Source organism: Rhinopithecus roxellana, chromosome 14 (genome assembly GCF_007565055.1).
Source record: "Rhinopithecus roxellana isolate Shanxi Qingling chromosome 14, ASM756505v1, whole genome shotgun sequence".
NCBI lineage: Eukaryota > Metazoa > Chordata > Mammalia > Primates > Cercopithecidae > Rhinopithecus > Rhinopithecus roxellana.
The window spans coordinates 19938677-19957354 of NC_044562.1; the positions used below are offsets into that span (position 1 = coordinate 19938677).

The following is an 18678-nucleotide window of genomic DNA, read 5'->3' on the forward strand; positions in this document are numbered from 1 at the left end:
CTCCGTGATCGTGACAGTCCCGGCATGCTCTCAAGGCACAATGGTGGAAGAATGTGGTCTGTGTTGAGAAAATCAAGGTTCAGCTTTGCAGAGAGAGGGCATTTGGATTGGGAATTGAGAGATTAGTTAAATATGCGGAGATCAGGTTGGAGGAAGGGTGTGAAAGAAGGTGACTCCTCAGAGGAAACAGGATGCTCAAGACTCCATGTTTTCTGGGAATGGGTGTGGTGAGGAGGGCAGGAAGAGGGGCCTAGGGACCTCCAGAGGAGAAGGGTTTGAGTGGAGACACCTTGGCTCGTCAGTAGTGTCCATGATTGTCAGTGCTCTGTGTTTAAAGTTTTTAGCCCAGAGTTGTTCAGCTCGAATGACAAGCTGAGCAATATGACAAATATATCTTATATAGGGATTAACAAGGTTTACGATAGAGAAATGTGAGTCACCAAAGTGCTCTCCAGGGACTTTTAACACCGTCTTGCTCCTCCATGATCAGGTTTCTGTGAAGATTAGCTTTTGTCCAGTCTTGCTGCCAGGAAACTCTCAATAGACGCTTAAGGGACCAAATGTCTTACCATTTGAAAAATAAAATTAACAAGAGAAAAAAGTATTGCCTCCCCACCCTCCAAAAAAGAGCCAGCCATCCAAACGAAAACCCCAAACACCCAGAAGATTGAAATTGCTTATTATCAAGTCTATTTTGTTGAAGACTTTAAATAAAAGGTAAGACGCTTAAATATTTGGCCTAGAATTTGCTTTTCAGTCTTGTTTTTAAAATGTGGTAGTTTGTGTGCTGATATGTTAGTGATATTAATGTATTACTAGAAACCCAGTGACAATCATTTGATTTCTTTGACTTCAGGTCTAATGGAAATGTTTTCTAGACTTCGGGCACCTCTTAACGTTGGTGGTGGCTATATGTCCCACTACAACCAAAAGACTGTTTTGTCACTTGGCTCCCATTGATCAGCCCAATGGGAACTTGCAAATATGTGAGTCTTTGTGTTGCGATAAACATTTTGAAGCAGAAAAGGCTCTTCTGCTTTTTATTCTTTCAATTGAGCCCGGTCTACTTGTGAATCAATAGGAAAGTAAAAATAGAGACTCCTGGGAGAAGAGGCCATACACACCCAAATGAGGAAGAATGACTAGATTTATGCTAGTCTCAACACTTTTGATATTTTATGTTACCATGCAACCTGGGTTAGGGATGCAGAACGTTGAGGAGGCTCGTTCAAGTCCCTGGAGACAGAGGAAAGAAACTAAGACAAGGCTGCAGGAGGCAGCAGGCACGAGGCATGAGGCAGTGGGATCTCAGGGGTGGTCTCAGAAAGGAAAGAAAGGCAAAGATCTGAAAGATGCTTCAGAAAAATACCAGGCAGAACATTGTTGATGGCTTAGCTAGAAGGAGCAAAGGATGAAAAAGAATTACAGGTCATTTATTCTAAAATTTGAGCTTTACCTGGCTCAAATAAGTCAAATAAGTCATTAGTGTGAATATAGACAGGAAGTTCCATTTCTATTTTCTTTTACTTCCTTTCCTCCTTCCTGAGCCCTACTTCTTAAGGCACTGAGAAAGAAATAAGGGAAAAGCCCAGCAAGGATGATTTCAGTGCCTGAAGGATGAGTCACTGAGTGTGGCAGTCCCTTGCACAACATGAGCTAAGTAATGAAGTGCAGAGAAAATTCAGTAAATACCATTCAGTTACTATTTGCTTTACGCATATTTTTCTTGAGGCTGTTGGGAAGTGTGAGCATATCATTATGTACATTCTTAGGCAAGATAGAATGTAATTTATCTTTTTCTCCAAGGGGTGGGGGATAGGGGAAGGGAGAGAGGGAGGAGGAGAGAGAGACACACACACACTAATCTAGTCATCCATCTTGGCATCCAGTGTAATACCAGCAGATATCCCACCTTTCAAATAGCATTAGATTTTTAAAGTTTTTAATAAAATTATAAAAGAATAGATATTTGTTAAAAAGGTGCCAATAATGTAGAAATACACAGATGTGAAAATCAAAGTAATCAAGTCTCCTAGAAGTAATCCAGTCCCACTTAAGGCATTTGCATACATACATGCACACACAGTCTTTTTTTAAAAAAAAATGTAAATGAGAAACTTTCTGTTTTACTTTACAGATTTTTTTTTTTTTTAATGCCTCTTCTTTGTTAAAGGAGTGCTGAGCTCCATGGAGTTTTATTTCTGCAGTTAATTCAGGGTCACTGTCAACAGCCTACTTAGCAAACACAGACTCTGGGATGGGATTACGGGCAGGTTCAAATCTCAGCTCCTTTCCTACCAGGCTTGTGATCTTGCACTCTTTCCTCAGTTTCCTCATCTGTAAAATAGGGGAATGGGGATAATTGTCTCATAGTGTTGTTGTGAGGAATAAATTAGACATAAAGCATGCAGTAATGTCTTTGAGAATGAAGTCTAAGTATTACGCAGCTTCCCCTCTCCTCTGCAGTTCTTCAAAGTAGAACTGGGACTCACTTTAATATCTGATTCCACATCTTCACTTTCAGGTTGCTAATATTATATTTTATCAAGGTCATCTAGATATTTTCTGTTTCTTTTGGAGACTTATAAACCATTTACTATTGATTAATTTATCTTTCAGGCTTTTAACTTTCTGTTCCCCAGGCTTTGGGACACGTAGGCAGAGAAAGTACAGCTAAAAGACTATGGTGGGACTTATGGACAGTGATCGAATGTGTTACTTTCTCATAAGGCATGTTTTTACAACAGTCTAAAGTCATGAGTGGGCACATGTGTATACACTCACCCACACACACCCATGCTGGGAATCTCCCTTGCATTGTTCCAGAGTGTTCTGACTTTGCTTTTAGAGACCATGGGAGCTAGAGAGTCCTGGATGAGTCATCCTGTTTTGCTTGTTTCTCTGCAGGAATACACTGTGAATTGTACAAGGATCCCTGCGCTAACGTCAGCTGTCTGAACGGAGCCACCTGTGACAGTGATGGCCTGAATGGCACGTGCATCTGTGCACCTGGGTTTACAGGCAAGTGATTCTATGGACTGAGTTTTCAAATTTACCACGAAGTGCCCGAGATTGCAGATGTTCAAAAAACCCAAATCCCATCATGAATAAAATATTGCAAAATATAAACACCATTACAAAATCTAAGGAGGCATGGCCCGGATGAAGATCTATTTTAAAACAACCCATTGTGTGAGCCTCATTAAATGAGGCTTTTCTGAGATGGTCGTTTGGCGTCTAGACTTACAAAGACTGTCATTACTGTACATTTCCCAGGCTAGGACTATGAAACATGAGAAATGAGCCATTACATGAACACTTGAAAAAAGTGATGGGTTAATGAAAGTCAGAAGATGGAAAGAAGGAAGGGGTGTGTCTTCGGTAGATGCTGCTTTCAGCTGCCATATTTATTTTCATTGCAAGATATGAAAGTGTCAGGGGCAAGTGGGGTGGGAGGCGAGATTGGCGGGGCAGGACTGGCTTCTCCAGAAACATTGGTGGCCACTGAACACCGAGCAGGAGGAGCCACTTCTAGACTGGGGGTTCCAGCCTAACTTAGGGTCCTTCTTCAAAGTCACCCCCTCATGAGCTTCAAGGACTTTGTGAATCTCCAAAAACAGATGTGAAATGTGGTTTGTACGTGTATGTGCTGAGGGTAGTCTCTCAAATGTTCATCAGATTCTTTTGGAGACTTAGAAAACATTTGTTATTGATTAATTTATCTTTCAGGCTTTTAACTTTCTATTCCCCAGGTTTTGGGACACGTAGGCAGAGAAAGTACAGATAAAAGAAACTAAACTACTGGAGAGAAAATGTTCCATCTCCTGCTTTTCCAACAGAACCCAGGGATCTTGAAATGTAGAGAGTAAGACAAAGTCTATGTTTTTAGAGTTTTGCTCAAACGACAAAAGCCTAAGGGTCACTCTGGATTGCAAATTGGAAGAGGATGACATATCAAGTACCCACAGAAGAAGGTGGGCTCTGAAGCCAAAGAAAAATATATGTTATCATTGGCTGGAGAGCATCTTGCTGTGTTCACCTCTCCCCTGCTAAGCCACTGTGGCCACCTCCGAAGCCCTGGAGAATTTCACAGAGCCTGGGTCCCTAAGCCATCCCAGGGGAGCCTCATTTGTGCTCCTGGCGAAGGTGACAAAAGCCAAAGTGTAGGAAAAGCAACTTCTGATTTTCCTTCTATTTATCAGTGTCACAGCCTGTGTTTTCCTTTTGGCTTTTCTTGGGACTGAGAAGCTGGCTCACTCCAAAAATGATTCACAGATGGCTTTGTTTTGCTTATAAACACATGCAGACATTTATACTTACCAGTGGAGGCAAAAATAATATTAGGGAACCATCTTGGTTTTTTTTCCAGATATTCTTATCCCATGAGTAATAAAAAGCATAGAAGAAAAATTAGAAAATATACGACTATGCAAAGACTTGGAATCAACCCAAATGTCCATCTGTGACAGACTGGAATAAGAAAATGTGGCACATATACACCATGGAATACTATGCAGCCATAAAAAAGGATGAGTTTGCGTCCTTTGTAGGGACATGGATGCAGCAGGAAACCATCATTCTTAGCAAACTATCACAAGAACAGAAAACCAAACACCGCATGTTCTCACTCATAGGTGGGAACTGAACAATGAGATCACTTGGACTCGGGAAGGGGAACATCACACACCGGGGCCTATCATGGGGAGGGGGGAGGAGGGAGGGATGGCATTGGGGAGTTATACATGATATAAATGATGAATTGATGGGTGCTGACGAGTTGATGGGTGCAGCACACCAACATGGCATAAGTATACATATGTAACAAACCTGCACGTTATGCACATGTACCCTAGAACTTAAAGTATAATAAAAAAATAAAAAAATAAAAAAGAAAAGAGAAAATATACAACTATGGAAAAAAAAAATCCCACCACTAAAAACTGCTCTGCTAAGAGATCACTGTTATTAAGATTTTGATACATTCTGATATCCAGAGACTTTCCTGAAGGTCTATGTGTGTGTAGTATATAGCGTATAGTGTATATGCATATATATTTGAATATAAAAGGAGTCATACTGTTCACACTATTTTATAATTTACTTTTCACTTAAAATATACGTATATCATAAATGTGTTTTTACATCAAGGAATAGCTTCTGTTTTATGTTTACTGGCTGCCCTGTAGTCCATTATATGATATTATGATATTTTAAAGTTCCATCCACAATTCAACTTTTGGGCAGTTGAGAACTTTTCCCCATTATAAACAATATTACAAGGAATCTTCTTGTATATACAACTTTGTGTACTTATCTTATTTTTAGTATAATTTTGCAGAAATAGAACCCCAGAGTCCGGGAGAATACACACACATTTCGATATTACTCGCTAAGAGGAGACAAAAAACAAACATTGAACTGATATTTACTTCAAAAGTGCACAGGGGCATTTATTTCCTTGTCTTGACACAAATGTGAGACTTGTCATTCTAATGGTCAAAAACACCACTTTAGTGTTGCTTAAATTTGTAGATCTTAGACTTATAGTAAGGTTGAACACTATGTTTCTGGTTGTGTTTCTTCCTTTATGAACTCTCTATTCATATCCTTTGTCTGATTTTTTACAAGACCATTCCTGCTAATCTTTACTCTTCTTGATTTGAAATAGCCCTTTATTTTAAGTATATAACATTTTATCTGCCATAGGTTACACATATTTTTCCACCGTCATTTGCCTTTTAAATGTGGACAAAGCATTGTGTTTTCCACTTGTTATATTTTAGTTTTACTTAATTACATATTGAGGTCTTGGTTTCTTTTCTTGTTTCATGCTAGAAAGATTCTATATATCAAGATTTTAGAAATATTATCCTCCATTATGCTAATCATGTATGAATTAATTTTATGCATTTAAGTCTCTAATGTTTTCGAAATTTACTTCAGTATTTTATGAGAAAATGTCATGTTCTCTCCAGAATATTTAGCGAAACTCCAACTATCTACTCCACATATACTCTTGAATATCTCAAAGACACCCCAGACTCAGATCTTCTTCTCCTTTCCATCTTTAAATATCTGTAGCTCATCAAATGGCATTACCATCACTCCCAGTCGTTCTGGCCAGAAACTGGGTAACCATTTTGATATCCTCTGATATGGTTAAGCTTTGTGTTCCCACCCAAATCTCATCTTGAATTATAATCCCCATAATCCCCACATGTCAAGGGAGAGACCAGGTGGAGGTAGTTGGATCGTGGGGACAGTTTCCTTCATGCTATTCTCATGATAGTGAGTGAGTTCTCATGAGATCTGATGGTTTTATAAGTCGCTGGCATTTCCCCTGCTGGCTCACATTCTCTCTCATGCCGCCATGTGAACAGGTGACTTCTGCCATGATTGTCAGTTTTCTGAGGACTCCCCAGCCACGCAGAACTGTGAGTCAATTAAATCTTTCCTTTCTAAATTATCCAGTCTTGGGTAGTATCTTTATAGCAGTGTGAGGACAGACTAAAATCCTTCCTCCTTTTCCCTCTTACCTCCATCCAACTACCAAGGACTCCTAAAAACTTCTTAGATCTTTTCACTTCTTTGCAGAGTCAGCACCATGCTGCCTTCACCTCCAACCTGGGCCAGTACAAGCCCTCCTATCTGGTCTCCTCACACCTATTCCCCCTGACTCCTAATCCATTTTTCATACTGTAGAGACCTTATGCATGATCATCTAATCTTATCACTCTTTACCTAAAATCACCTATTGGCATTGTATTGTCCTTAAGAAAAAGATCAAAGTCCTTAACATAATCTTTAAGACCTGAGGGGTCTGGCCCCATCCAGCCTTTCCAGCTTTGTCCTGGGCCCCTCTGCCTGCTGCATACCTGAACATACCATATCAGGCTCTTCTCAGTAAGGTCCCTTTCCTCCATCTCTTGCCTTTCAGCCCCCTCTGCTTATCCCTTTACCCTACCCCCACCATACCCATATATACCCCACCAGCAATCCTACCCCTGGGCATTTTTTCATGAGAACCACCCTGATCTCAGGGCGCAGTGGGTCTCACTGAAGTAGGTTTAAACATCACTCTAACTGGTTTTTGAAAACAAGTGGTCTATTCTATTCAGTCCTGGTAGTTTTTCAGCCTACAGAGGACCATAGAATAGTTCCTAAAGTCATTCAGGGGTTGTACTGTTAATGTATTTAACAGAAAACTGGTCCCAGGAGATGCTCCATGGAAAAAAGTGTTCTGTGACCAAGTAAATGTGGGACATGATACATCCCACGTGCAGATTCATAAAGGATGTCTGTGTGCTCAAGGTTCTCAGAGGTCTTAAACAGTAAAGAATCACATTTGCTTTTATCTTTCAAATCTATTTGATCATAAAACCACTTTTTTCCTTAAAGAGAACCTATTGTATCCTGAGAACTAGGTTCCAGGAGTGGCTGATAAAATATTAACTGCTTCCATACAAGGAGTATGGTGCGTCTGCTCTTGAGGTTGAGCTACCTTAGAATCAAATACTCTTTCATTGTATCTGAGGTTTAGCAGAAGTTACATTTGGCCAGCTACTGAGTGCTCAAAAACTCTCTGCCTGATTGAGTGGAGTGAATTGGGCAAATCATTGCTATATAATTAGATAATCCAATGTCATATTTACCATATTAAACTGGCTTTCTTAGGCCATCAGATAAAGTCTAGGGTGTGGTATGTGGGGGACTCTGTCCTCTCTTGCTGAACTTAGGTTTCTGGTTGAAAATACGCTTCCTCCAGTCATCTGAACAGAGAGCCTCCCTGCTCTTCAAGCATTTCATTCCTTCTACACAGCTCTCTCCATAAGGCCCACTGTCCTGGCCTAGGTCCTGTCCACCCTTCAGTTACTGTCTTACTTTGGGACCACTCTTGTCTTCGAAGCTTTGCAATTCTGCCCCCTTGGAATTATCTGGCTGAGGACCAGTGGATGGAAGGAAAGATCCCCTGATGCAACATTAATTCTCCAGGACCTGCTTTATTTTTTACCTGAAACCATAGACTGGACATGAGGTTACTGTACTTCAACAGGGAAGCCAAAGATTCTTCCAAGCCCATTGACATTGTCATTTGAACAGCTGGGACACAAGGGACCCATTCCTTTCTCACCAGAGCAGGAAATTCTTGTGCATTATTAAAGGTGGAATGATGTTACTATATCTTTCTCTCTGTTTTTTAACTCAACTATTTTTTTGATATTTGTCTTTCAGTTCACAGTAGAATATTACAATTTCTAGGTCATTTTTATGGTAAAATACCATCAGTGCTTTAATTTCATTGACATTTTCATTTCAATTTCTTTGATGCTCAGCATCTTTCATGTGGTTGTTTGCTCTTCATATGTCTTTACTTGTGACTTATCTTTTCAAATAATTTGCCCATTTAAAAAATTTTGGTTATTTGTCATACTTTTGATTTCAAAGAGTTCTTTACATATGCTGGATACAAGTGCTTTGTCAGGTATACATTTTGCTCATCCATGTATTTTTTTAATGGTATCTTTTGGGGAGTAAAGTTTTCAATTTTGGTAATTGGTCTAATTTATAATTTTTTTTCTTTTATGGTTTGTGCTTTTCTGGTATTGTAAAAAATCTTTGTCTATTTCAATATGGTGAAATTTTATCCAATGTTTTCTTCTAAAATGCTTTAAAAATAGGTCTGTTTTTAAGTTTAGGTATAGAGTGTGTCTTAAGTTAATTTTTGTGTATGGTGTGACTTAAGGATGGAAAATATTTTTCCCATGTAAATATCCAGTTAGTCCAGCATCTTATTGATAATACAATCTTTTCCCCATTCGATTTCATTGGATTTCATTGCCACATTTGTTAGAAAACAATTGATTATGTATGGGTCTATTTTTTCTCTGGCTTGTTTTTCAAAATTTTAGTGTTGAGATTATTGCAGTTGCAAGTAGTAATAGAGAGAGATCCAGTGTAACCTTCACCCAGTTTCCTCCAATGATAACGTATTGTAAAACTGCAGTACAATTTCATAACCAGGATAGTAGTTATGAAAGGACACTGACGTAGATGTAGTCAAGATACAGAGCATTTTCATCACCACAGGGACTCCTCATTTGCCCTTTTATAGCAATACCCTTTTCCCTTGCACCACAACTATCTTTAATTCCTGGAAACCACTAGTGTATTTTGCATTCTTGTAATTTTGTAATTTCAACAATATTGCATAAATGGAATCATATGGTGTGTAACCTTTTGAGATTCCTTTTTTTTCCACTCAGCATGATTCTTTGGAGATGCATCTAGGTTATTTTGGGTCAATAGTTCTCCCTTTTTATTGCTGAGCAGTATTCCAAAGTATGGATGTCCCAGAGTTTGTTTAACCAGTCCCCTGTTGAAAGGAATCTGGATTGTTTTCAGTTTTGAGCTATTATAAAAAAGGTGGTGTAAACTGTCATATATAGGTTTATGTGTGAACATAAATTTTCATTTTTCTGGGACAATTGCCCAGAAATTCAATTGCTGGGTCATATGGTAGTTGCATGCTTAGTTTTACAAAAATAGCCAAAATGTTTCCAGAGTGGCTTATGCATTTTATATTCCCACCAACAATGTCTGAATGATTCAGTTTCTCTACATCGTTGCCAGCATTTGGTATTGTCACTATTTTTCATTTGGGCCATTCTGATAGGGGTAAAATGATAGCTCATTAGGGTTTCAGTCTGAATTTCCCTAATGATAAATGATGTTGAGCATCTTTTCATGTGCTTATTTGATATCTGCATAGCCTCTGAAGAAATGTTTCTTTCTGTCTTTTGTCCATTGTCTAATCCTATCACATCACATCAAGGCTACATTACTGTCAGTGAGATTTGTGATCGTTGATGTTGATGTTGATCACTTAGCTGCGGTAGCGTTTGTCAAGTTTCTCTACTATAATGTTACTCTTTCTCCCCCTTTCCATACTTAACTATTTGGGAGGAAGTGACTTCCTTCCAAAGAAAGTGTTGTGTAGTCCACACTTATCAAGAGAGGAGTTATGCTCTCGCTCTTTGAGGGTAAAGTAGCTACATGAATTATTTGCAATTCTTCTGGATGAAAGATTTGTTTATTCTCCTCCTTTCGTGTATTTATTTAATCATTTATTTGTGGGTTCAGGATATTTATGTTATACTTTAGGTTGTAATCCAATACTTTTAAAATTTATTTTGTTGTTCAAAATGTTCCAGCTTTGGCCATTGGGAGTTCTTTCAGTTGGCTCCTATACCTCTTTGACACATCCCCATTAATGTGGTTAATTTTTTGTTTTGTGGCTACATTTTTGTTTTGCTTTTTAAAACATATATACCTTCTGGCACTGAAAGATGCTTCAGCCTCATCTTGTGTATTTCCTGCTCCAGTTCTAGAGTCATTCATTTCTCTAAGGATCTCTGGTTTTATAATTGGAGAATAGTATTAAAACTAAGATTTGGGTACTAAGCTGTGCTTGTTTCTATTGGGATGTCACTGCTCTTAGGTCCTCTCAGCTGACAAAGCGAGGAGGTACATGTGTATACTAACCCATGGACATGTACTTATCCATAAATATTGCATGATGTAGTCATCTTTGTCTATATTAAGCTAAACATGAATTCACAGTGATGTCTCCAACTCTAGTTTATTACAGCATGAATGGTTCTAGCCTTCTCCCCTTGCTTATTTGTAAACCCTTCACACCAACAACCAAATACTGCCTTTCATCATCCATCATTTATTTACTTAATTGTTCAGTTTCAGTATCCAGGTATAGCAGTATCAGAATTGTTAACTTATACCCTTGTAGGAAACAACCTTATGAACTAGAGTATTGTGTTTATGTACCACTTATTTTGCATTTAGTCTTACAGATGCTACCCATTTCCAAAGTCACTTAGGTCAGCTCCTCCTCGGGCCCCTTAGTGAGGTTGTTCCATACATCTGTAATCTAGTTAGAATTTTTTCTCACAGTTTGCATTCTTTCCTGAGATCTTCCAACTAGAGGAGGCTCTTTTATTTACATTTGCTTATGTAAGTATAATTTTTCAAGCATCGTTAGCTGAAAAGGCTATCTTTTCTTCTTCTCTTCATTGAATTGCTTTTGAACTTTCATCAAAAATCAGTTGGCCATATTATATGGGTCTATTTTGGGCTCTTCTTTTTCATTGATTGTAATAACAACTGTAGTTTTGTAATAACTATTGAAATTGGGCAGAATAATTCCTATCACCTTATTTTTTTCCAAAAGTGTTATAACTATTCTAGTTCCTTAGCCTTATCATATAAATTTTACAATAATCTTGTCTATACCTACAAAGATTTTGCTAAGGAATTACAATAAACCAGTATATCAATTTGGGGAAGAATCAATATCTTTGCTATTTGGAGTCTTCCAATTCATGAACACAGTGTGACTCTCCACTTATTTAGATATTCTTTGATTTCTTTCATCAACATTTTTTCCCTGTAAAGTATCCAAATGTGTATGTATATATGTGTGCGTGTGTGTGTGTGTGTGTGTGTGTGGTGTATTTTTAGTGATTGTAAATAGAATTGTTCATTGCTAGTATATAGAAATATAATTTACTTTTGTATGTTTAAATTGTATCCGGTGACCTTGCTGAACTTACTAGTTTTAGGAGATTTTTTTTTTTTTGTAGATTTCTTGGGATTTTCTGATAATTATGCCATCAGAAAAGAGTGACAGTTTTATTTCTTCCATTCTGATAGGTATAAATTTTATTTTTTGTCTTGTCTCACTAGCCAGAACTTCTACTACTAGGTTCAGTAAGAGCAGACATCTTTGTTTTCAGCATTAGGGGAAAAGCATTCAGTCTTTCACCATTAATGATAATGTCAGCTGTAGTGTTTTTTAGATGCTCTTTATCAAATTGAGGAAGTTCCTCTCTATTCCTAGTTTGCTGATAACTTTAACAATAAATGGGTATTGAATTTTGTCAAATGCTTTTTCTGTATGTGTTGATATGATCATGTGATTTTTTTCTTTAGCTTGTTAATATGCTTGGTTGATTTTCAAATATTGAATTAGTCTTACATGCCTGGAGTATACCACCTGGTCATAGTGTATAACTCATTTTATATAGTACTTTGCTGAATTCTATTTTCTAATATTTTCTAATATTTTGTTTCAGATTTTTTGTGTCTATATTCATGAGAACAAGTATTTGTTTTAAAAAAGAAAGAAAACTATTTTGTGTTTTGTGAGAAACAAGTATTTTCCATGAATATAGACACAAAATAATTTTCTTTCTTTTTTTAAAAAAATTATTATGTATTTGCCTAGTTTTGGTATTGAAGTAAAACTAGCTTCTTGAAATAAGTTGGGAAGTGTTCTTTTATATTCGATTTTCTGCAAATGATTGTATCAAATTGCTATTCATTCTTCTTTAAATAGTTAATAGAATTTACCAGTGAAAGCATCTGCACCTGAGATTTCTTTTTGGGGAGTTTTAAAGTTATATATTCAATTTTCTGAATAGTTATAAAAGTATTTAAATCATCTATTTTATATTTGATGAGTTGCGATTTTTTCTGAGGAAGTAGTATTTTTTTTAAGTTGTTAAATTTACCTGTGGAGTTGTAATATAGTATTTCTATATTATCCTTTTGACATCTGCAGTCTTTAGTGATATTTTCTGCTCTATTTGTGATATTGGTAATTTGTATCTTTCTCTTTTTTCCTTTGTCAATCTTGCTAGAGTTTTGTCAATTTTGTTAATCTTTTTAATAAATAGCTTTTTGTTGTATTCATTTTCTCTATTGTTTTTCTGTTTTCAATTTCATTGATTTCTTCTCTTATGTCTATTATTTTCTTCCTTCTTTTTGCTTTGGGCTTAATTTGCTTTTGTTCTTTCTTTTTAGGTTCTTTGGGTGAGATCTTAGAGTATTGATTTAGGCTTTTTCTCACAGCTAATGCATGCATTTTAGTGCTATAAATTTCCCCCTCAGCACTGCTTTGGCTGTACCCCACAAAGTTTATGTTGTATTTTCATTTTCAGTCAATTTATTTTTATTTTTAATGTACCTTTAGATTTCCTCTTTGATCCATAGATTAATTATAAGCATGTTGTTTATTTTTCAAGTGTTTTGAGGATTTCCTGTTACTTTTTATCAGAGATATCTAGTTTGATTTAATTATGGTGAGAGAACACTCTATGATTTCAACTCTCCTAAATTTGTTGAGGTTGTTTCATAGCCCAGAATATGGTTTATACTGGCATATGTTTTGTGGGTACTTGAAAAGATTGTGCATTCTGTTTTTGTTGGGTGATTGAGGTGCTTTGGAGGGTGGAAGTCCATGCTCTCCACTTGGCCTTTGGTGGCAGGGGTGAGGGGACTTCCAGTTTTTTGTTTTTTGTTTTTTTGTAGTGTTTGGCTGGAGTGGAACAGATATTATCTATAATTTTTTGTCTTGCTAGGCTGCCCCTATATTGGTTCTTTTGGTTACAGAGAACAGGCTTTCGTGGGAGTTTTGTTTTTTGCATCTTTTGACATTTCCCGGTTGCTGCCTTCTCCAGCACCTAATCTGGAATATATGAGGCCAAAGGAAAACTCAGAGAACTCACAATTGTGTTGTTCCTTGGGTCCTGAGATTACTAGCCAGTCTGTCTCTTTCTCTCAACTTCTTGGAATTTTCTTATGTTTATTTTATGTACAATGTCTAGGGTTTTTACTTGTCCTTGGTGGGAGGGATGGGGAAAATATATCTGATCCATCTTTCCAAAAGCAGAACTCTCACTCTGGCTGTTTTTAGGAGTTTTCATGACTAGGTTTTAGCAAGTTGATTGTGATGTGCCTCTTTGTTCCACAGTGGGCAGGTCTATGCAAACCCACCCCCAAAGTCTGAGGAAGCTAATAATCCTACCTACAAAATGGCGCAATTCCTTCACACTGGACCTTCTGATTTCAGTAGTTACTTGGTTTTGCCCTTGCCTCACGTTGACTACCCTCTTGTAACCAGAGTCTCAGAGGTACTTTTTGTTGCCCTGACATAATTTTCCCCTTTGAGGCTAGTGACCTATGCTCAAACAGACCTACATCTGAGCTTGGTTCAGCCTCGAGGCCCAACCATCACTCTCTTTTACTTTCTTTTTAGCTATTATAGATAACTATTACCAAGGGGTTTAATATTTCACTTTTTCCTTATTAGTCTGCATTTTCTTATGCATCCAATGAACCACCTTCCCCAGAGTTAAATTCCTAAGTTCCATTGGTAACTTTTACCTTTATCAACTGAGTACAGCACAGCTGGGCTCCACACCATAGGTGGTGACCACGTGACTACCGTGGAATCGAAAATTTCTCATTCCCCACCCTTTTGTTCTTTCTGTTTCTGTCCACTTAATTTTACCTATGTCATTTTTTCCCCTTCACTTTGAAACAAACTTTAAATAACTTCTCAACTAGATGATACTACTTTTCCATATTAACTAGTATTTTAACTCTTTAACTCTTAAGTTACTGAAAGAAATCTTGAAACTAGTTTTATTTACCAAAGATTACTAAAATCATGTAAAACTAAAAGGCATTTGAGTTGTTTTCTATCTTCTTGATAAAATATTTGTCTGAAGCACTTACTTTAAGCCAATTAATGAGAGCTCTTTTATATATTTTGGTAGGGATATATCACATATACGTGACACATTTAAAATGTAGACATACAGACACACAGAAGCAGATCTTATAGATTTATAAGATTTTTCTTTTGCCAGTTTTCAGTTTCTTTCCCCGCCTTTAGACGGTTAATCATTTCCAAAGACATGACTCTTAGGTGAAACAAGGTAGGAAATTTACATCTCAAAGACAGGGAACTTAGACTGCCATTGTTATCTGAAAACAAGATTGCCAGGAAAACTGTCTTCTTTTTCACTTAGTTTGTTTCTTATCTAGATTATTGGCTCTAGGGTGGAACCTGTTTTTTTTTTTTTTTTTTTTTTTGAGACAGAGTCTTGCTCTGTCACCTAGACTGGAGTGCAATGGCACCATCTCCACTCACTGCAAACTCTGCCTTTCGGGTTCAAGTGATTCTCCCGTCTCAGCCTCCCAAGTAACTGGGATTACAGATGTGCCACCACGTAGCTAATTTTTTGTAGTTTTAGTAGAGATGTGGTTTTACTATGTTGGCCAGGCTGGTCTTGAACTCCTTACCTCAGGTGATCCGCCCGCCTCAACTTCCCGAATTGCTGGGATTACAGGCGTGAGCCACTGCACCAGGCCCAGGGTGGAGCCCTTTAAAGCATGCAGTTTGTAGGGCTGAACACTTGAGTAGGTACAGCAAAAAGGCAGAATGTTTAGATTCCTCAAAACCAAGGATCCCATTTTACACTGAATCCTGGGTCCCCCAAAAGAGGGAAACACTACAGGTTTGGGAAACACTACAGGACTGGATAGTGCAATGCTTCCACAGTGCACCTCACTGCAAGGACATGCCCCCGAGGCTGATGGGCAACTCAAGGCTGATCAGCCCACTGTGCGATCAGCCCATCCCCCAAAGGGTGTCTTATCCCACAGTACGGCATTTTTCTGTAGCCTTTAGGTACTCAAACCACAGTTTTCCTATGTAAATTCTCAAAGAAATGAGTATCCCCCTGTAGAAATAATCATTTTCTGCCAAGTGCCTTCAACCACTTCTAAGACTGTATCTCTTACCTGTGACTGCCAGTTATTACACACAGGAAGGGCAAGTTCTCTCATGGTACAAAGTAAACTCTGGGACTCCCAAAAGCCAAACAGATCAGGTAACACAATACAAAAGAGAGCCGTGTTTTAGACCCAAGAAGAATCTGTCTGCTTATAACTCTTACGGTTCCATAAAGAAAAATAGAGGTACCTCCCGCAAAGAGGAGTATTTTCTGTCTCCAAGGGATCCCAGACTGTCAGAAGTTCCTTTTTGTAGGTTCCTCATGTAGCATCGAGGGTAGCAAGAGGAAGGAGGGAGAGACAGATGTAAATGGAGAAAACAGAATTCATTTGACTGAGAAGTTTTACAGAGAGAGAATAGAGACCTTAAAACAATAAAGATGTACTTTTGACAATAGAGCTCTTTAGAAACTCTTTTCTAATTTTAACTCCCCCGCAAGCCATTTTACTTTGCTTTTGCTGCTAGTTGGGCTCCTGTCCTCAATGGCCACAGGAATGGCCATGTTAGAGCAGTGGCTGCTCGCCATCCTTCCTTACTGCAGTGCGACAGATGGCTCTCACTTAAAAGTCACTCTAAACACGCCAGCATTTTGGGGTGTCCCTGTACCCACGCACAAGTGTCTAAAAGGTGAGCCACACCACTCCACATAGAAGTGGCTGCCACCTGGGCTTACCCACACAGATGCTTCATTCCCTTTGCCCGTTTCTTGGTCTCTCAGCTCCTGCAGGCCTCTGCAAACCTGACCCCAAAGTCTGAGGAAGCTGAGAGGCTAAAGAAAGATCTTGGCTGACATATTGAGTTTATCAGAAATGAATGTTTAATAGGGACTTATGAAGAGAAGCCTGTCTGTGTCTTGGGTAGTGGGGAAACAAGATAGTGGATCCCCACACCCACACCATTACCCTGTGGACCCAGGGCTTATGATCCACAGAGGAGAGGTAGTTCAGAAGGGATGTGCAGGACAATCGAAGTACAATAACATCAAGGTTGTTTGATCAAAGAGCAGGATTTATGCTAAGTATCTTTTCTTGTACAAGGAACAGTACATACACTGGAATCCTTAGAGATGTTCCTGGAACTGTGGTTAATCAGAAGCCAACATGGTGGATCAGCATCCAAGATGCAGTTGCTTTGACTTCTGCACTGTGATATGTGTGTATGTGTGATTTTCTTGTGTTTATCCTGCTTGGGGTTTGTTGCACATCTTGAATCTGTGGTTACAGTTTTCATCAAACTTGGAAATGTTTAGCTATTAATTTATTAAATATTATTTTTGGCTTCATATCCTTTCTCTGGGATTTTGAGTACATCTATCTTAGACTGCTTAAAATTGTCCAGTGGGTCCGAGTCTCTGCTTAGTTTTTTTAAAAGTCTTTTTTCTTTCTGAGTTTCAGTTTGTCAAGCTTCTATTGCTCTGTTTTCAACTTTACTAATATTTTTTTCAGCAGTGTCTAATCTACTATTTTTTATCTTTATTTTTATTTTTTTTTAAGATGCAGTCTCACTCTGTCACCCAGGCTGGAGTATAGTGGTGTGATCTTGGCTCACTGCAACCTCTGCATCCCTGGTTCAAGATTCTCTTGCCTCAGCCTGCTGAGTAGTTGGGATTACAGGCATGTGCCATCATGCCCAGCTAATTTTTGTATTTTTAGTAGAGATGGGGTTTTGCCCTCTTGCCCAGGCTGGTCTCGAACTCCTGACCTCAGGTTATCAGCCTGCCTTGGACTCCCAGAGTGCCAGGATTACAGGTGTGAGCTGCTAATCTACTATTAAAATCATTGAGTTCTAAAAACAATTTCAGATATTGTATTTTTCATATCTAATAGTTCCATTGGGCTTGTTTTTTATTTTCCATGTTTCTGTTCATTGTTTTTTGTATTTTATTTCACATTTTAAACAAATTTCTTGTCTGCTAGCTCTCATCTGTTATTTCTGAATCTGTGTCTTTTGACTGATTTTTATGCAGTTGTGGGTCACATGATTCTACTTTATTGCATGTCTATTAATTTTTGTTTGAATGATGGTCATTGTGGATTAAGTTGTTGAGTGACTGGATTTTATTGTCTTTTTTTTAAAAAAGTAATGGACTTTTTTTTTGTGTCAGGTAAGTAACTTGCTGACTTAATTAATCCTTTCAAGGTTTGTTGTACATTTTGGGGAGGTGAATGTAGAGTAGCCTTACTCTAGGGATAGTTGTGCCCCATTACTAAGATGTGATATTTTGTGGCTTCACCGAATGTGCTGGGTAATCGATGAAATAGTTCCACCCTGGCTGTGCAAATCTGAATGTCTCTCAGTCCTCTGTGAGTTTGGGAACCGTTCATCTGTCATTTTGTTTGCCAAGCTTCAAGTTACACACACACATGTCCTCAGAAACAGCCCAAGGGAGGCTGCAGATTTCTGGTGCTCATTTTCTGAGTGGTTCTATCTTGTGTTGTGGTCTTTCCTACAAATTACAGCTACCTTGGCCTCCACGCACTCTGATATTTGTCTCCTCAAGCCAGTGAAACTACTGTGTTCTAAACCAATTCCAGGAAGAAAGCCAGAATGATTGTGGTGCTCAGCTGTTTTATTTCCCTTCTTGCAGCAATCACCGTCATGGACTTCCTGTTGTCCAATGTCTTTATATTTTTTTTTTTTTCATATATTTCATCTAGTTGTCTAGTTGTTTATGGTGGGAAGGCAAGACAGGTTCCAGTTATTCAATCATGATAAAAAAAATTCAAAATAATTTTTAAAACTCACTTTATCTTGAAGAAAATCTTAGTGAAGTATATGAAAGAGTTATAGTCAAAGCACCCAGTCAGTGCCTGCCACATAGAAGGCATATATTTAATACTGGATATTATGATTATGGTAATTGTCATCAATATCTTGTAATGGGGACTGTGTTAACCCAAGGATATACTAACAGTGGTAACTTTGGATGGTTTTGTCTTTTTGTATTTCCTAATTTACCCAAGGAAAGCAAGCAGAATCAGTATACTTGTAAATTTGCATAAGTACTACCAAATGTGATA

General features: G+C 38.0%; 1 protein-coding gene across 1 annotated transcript in view; it reads left to right on the forward strand.

The window, feature by feature from the left end:
• The window catches only part of DNER (delta/notch like EGF repeat containing), a 366185-nt gene that overhangs the window by 312521 nt on the left and 34986 nt on the right, over positions 1-18678 (forward strand). The window contains exon 10 of the mRNA XM_010370769.2: positions 2908-3021. Coding sequence (XP_010369071.2) covers positions 2908-3021 — 114 coding nt within the window. The remainder of the gene's footprint in view (positions 1-2907; positions 3022-18678) is intronic.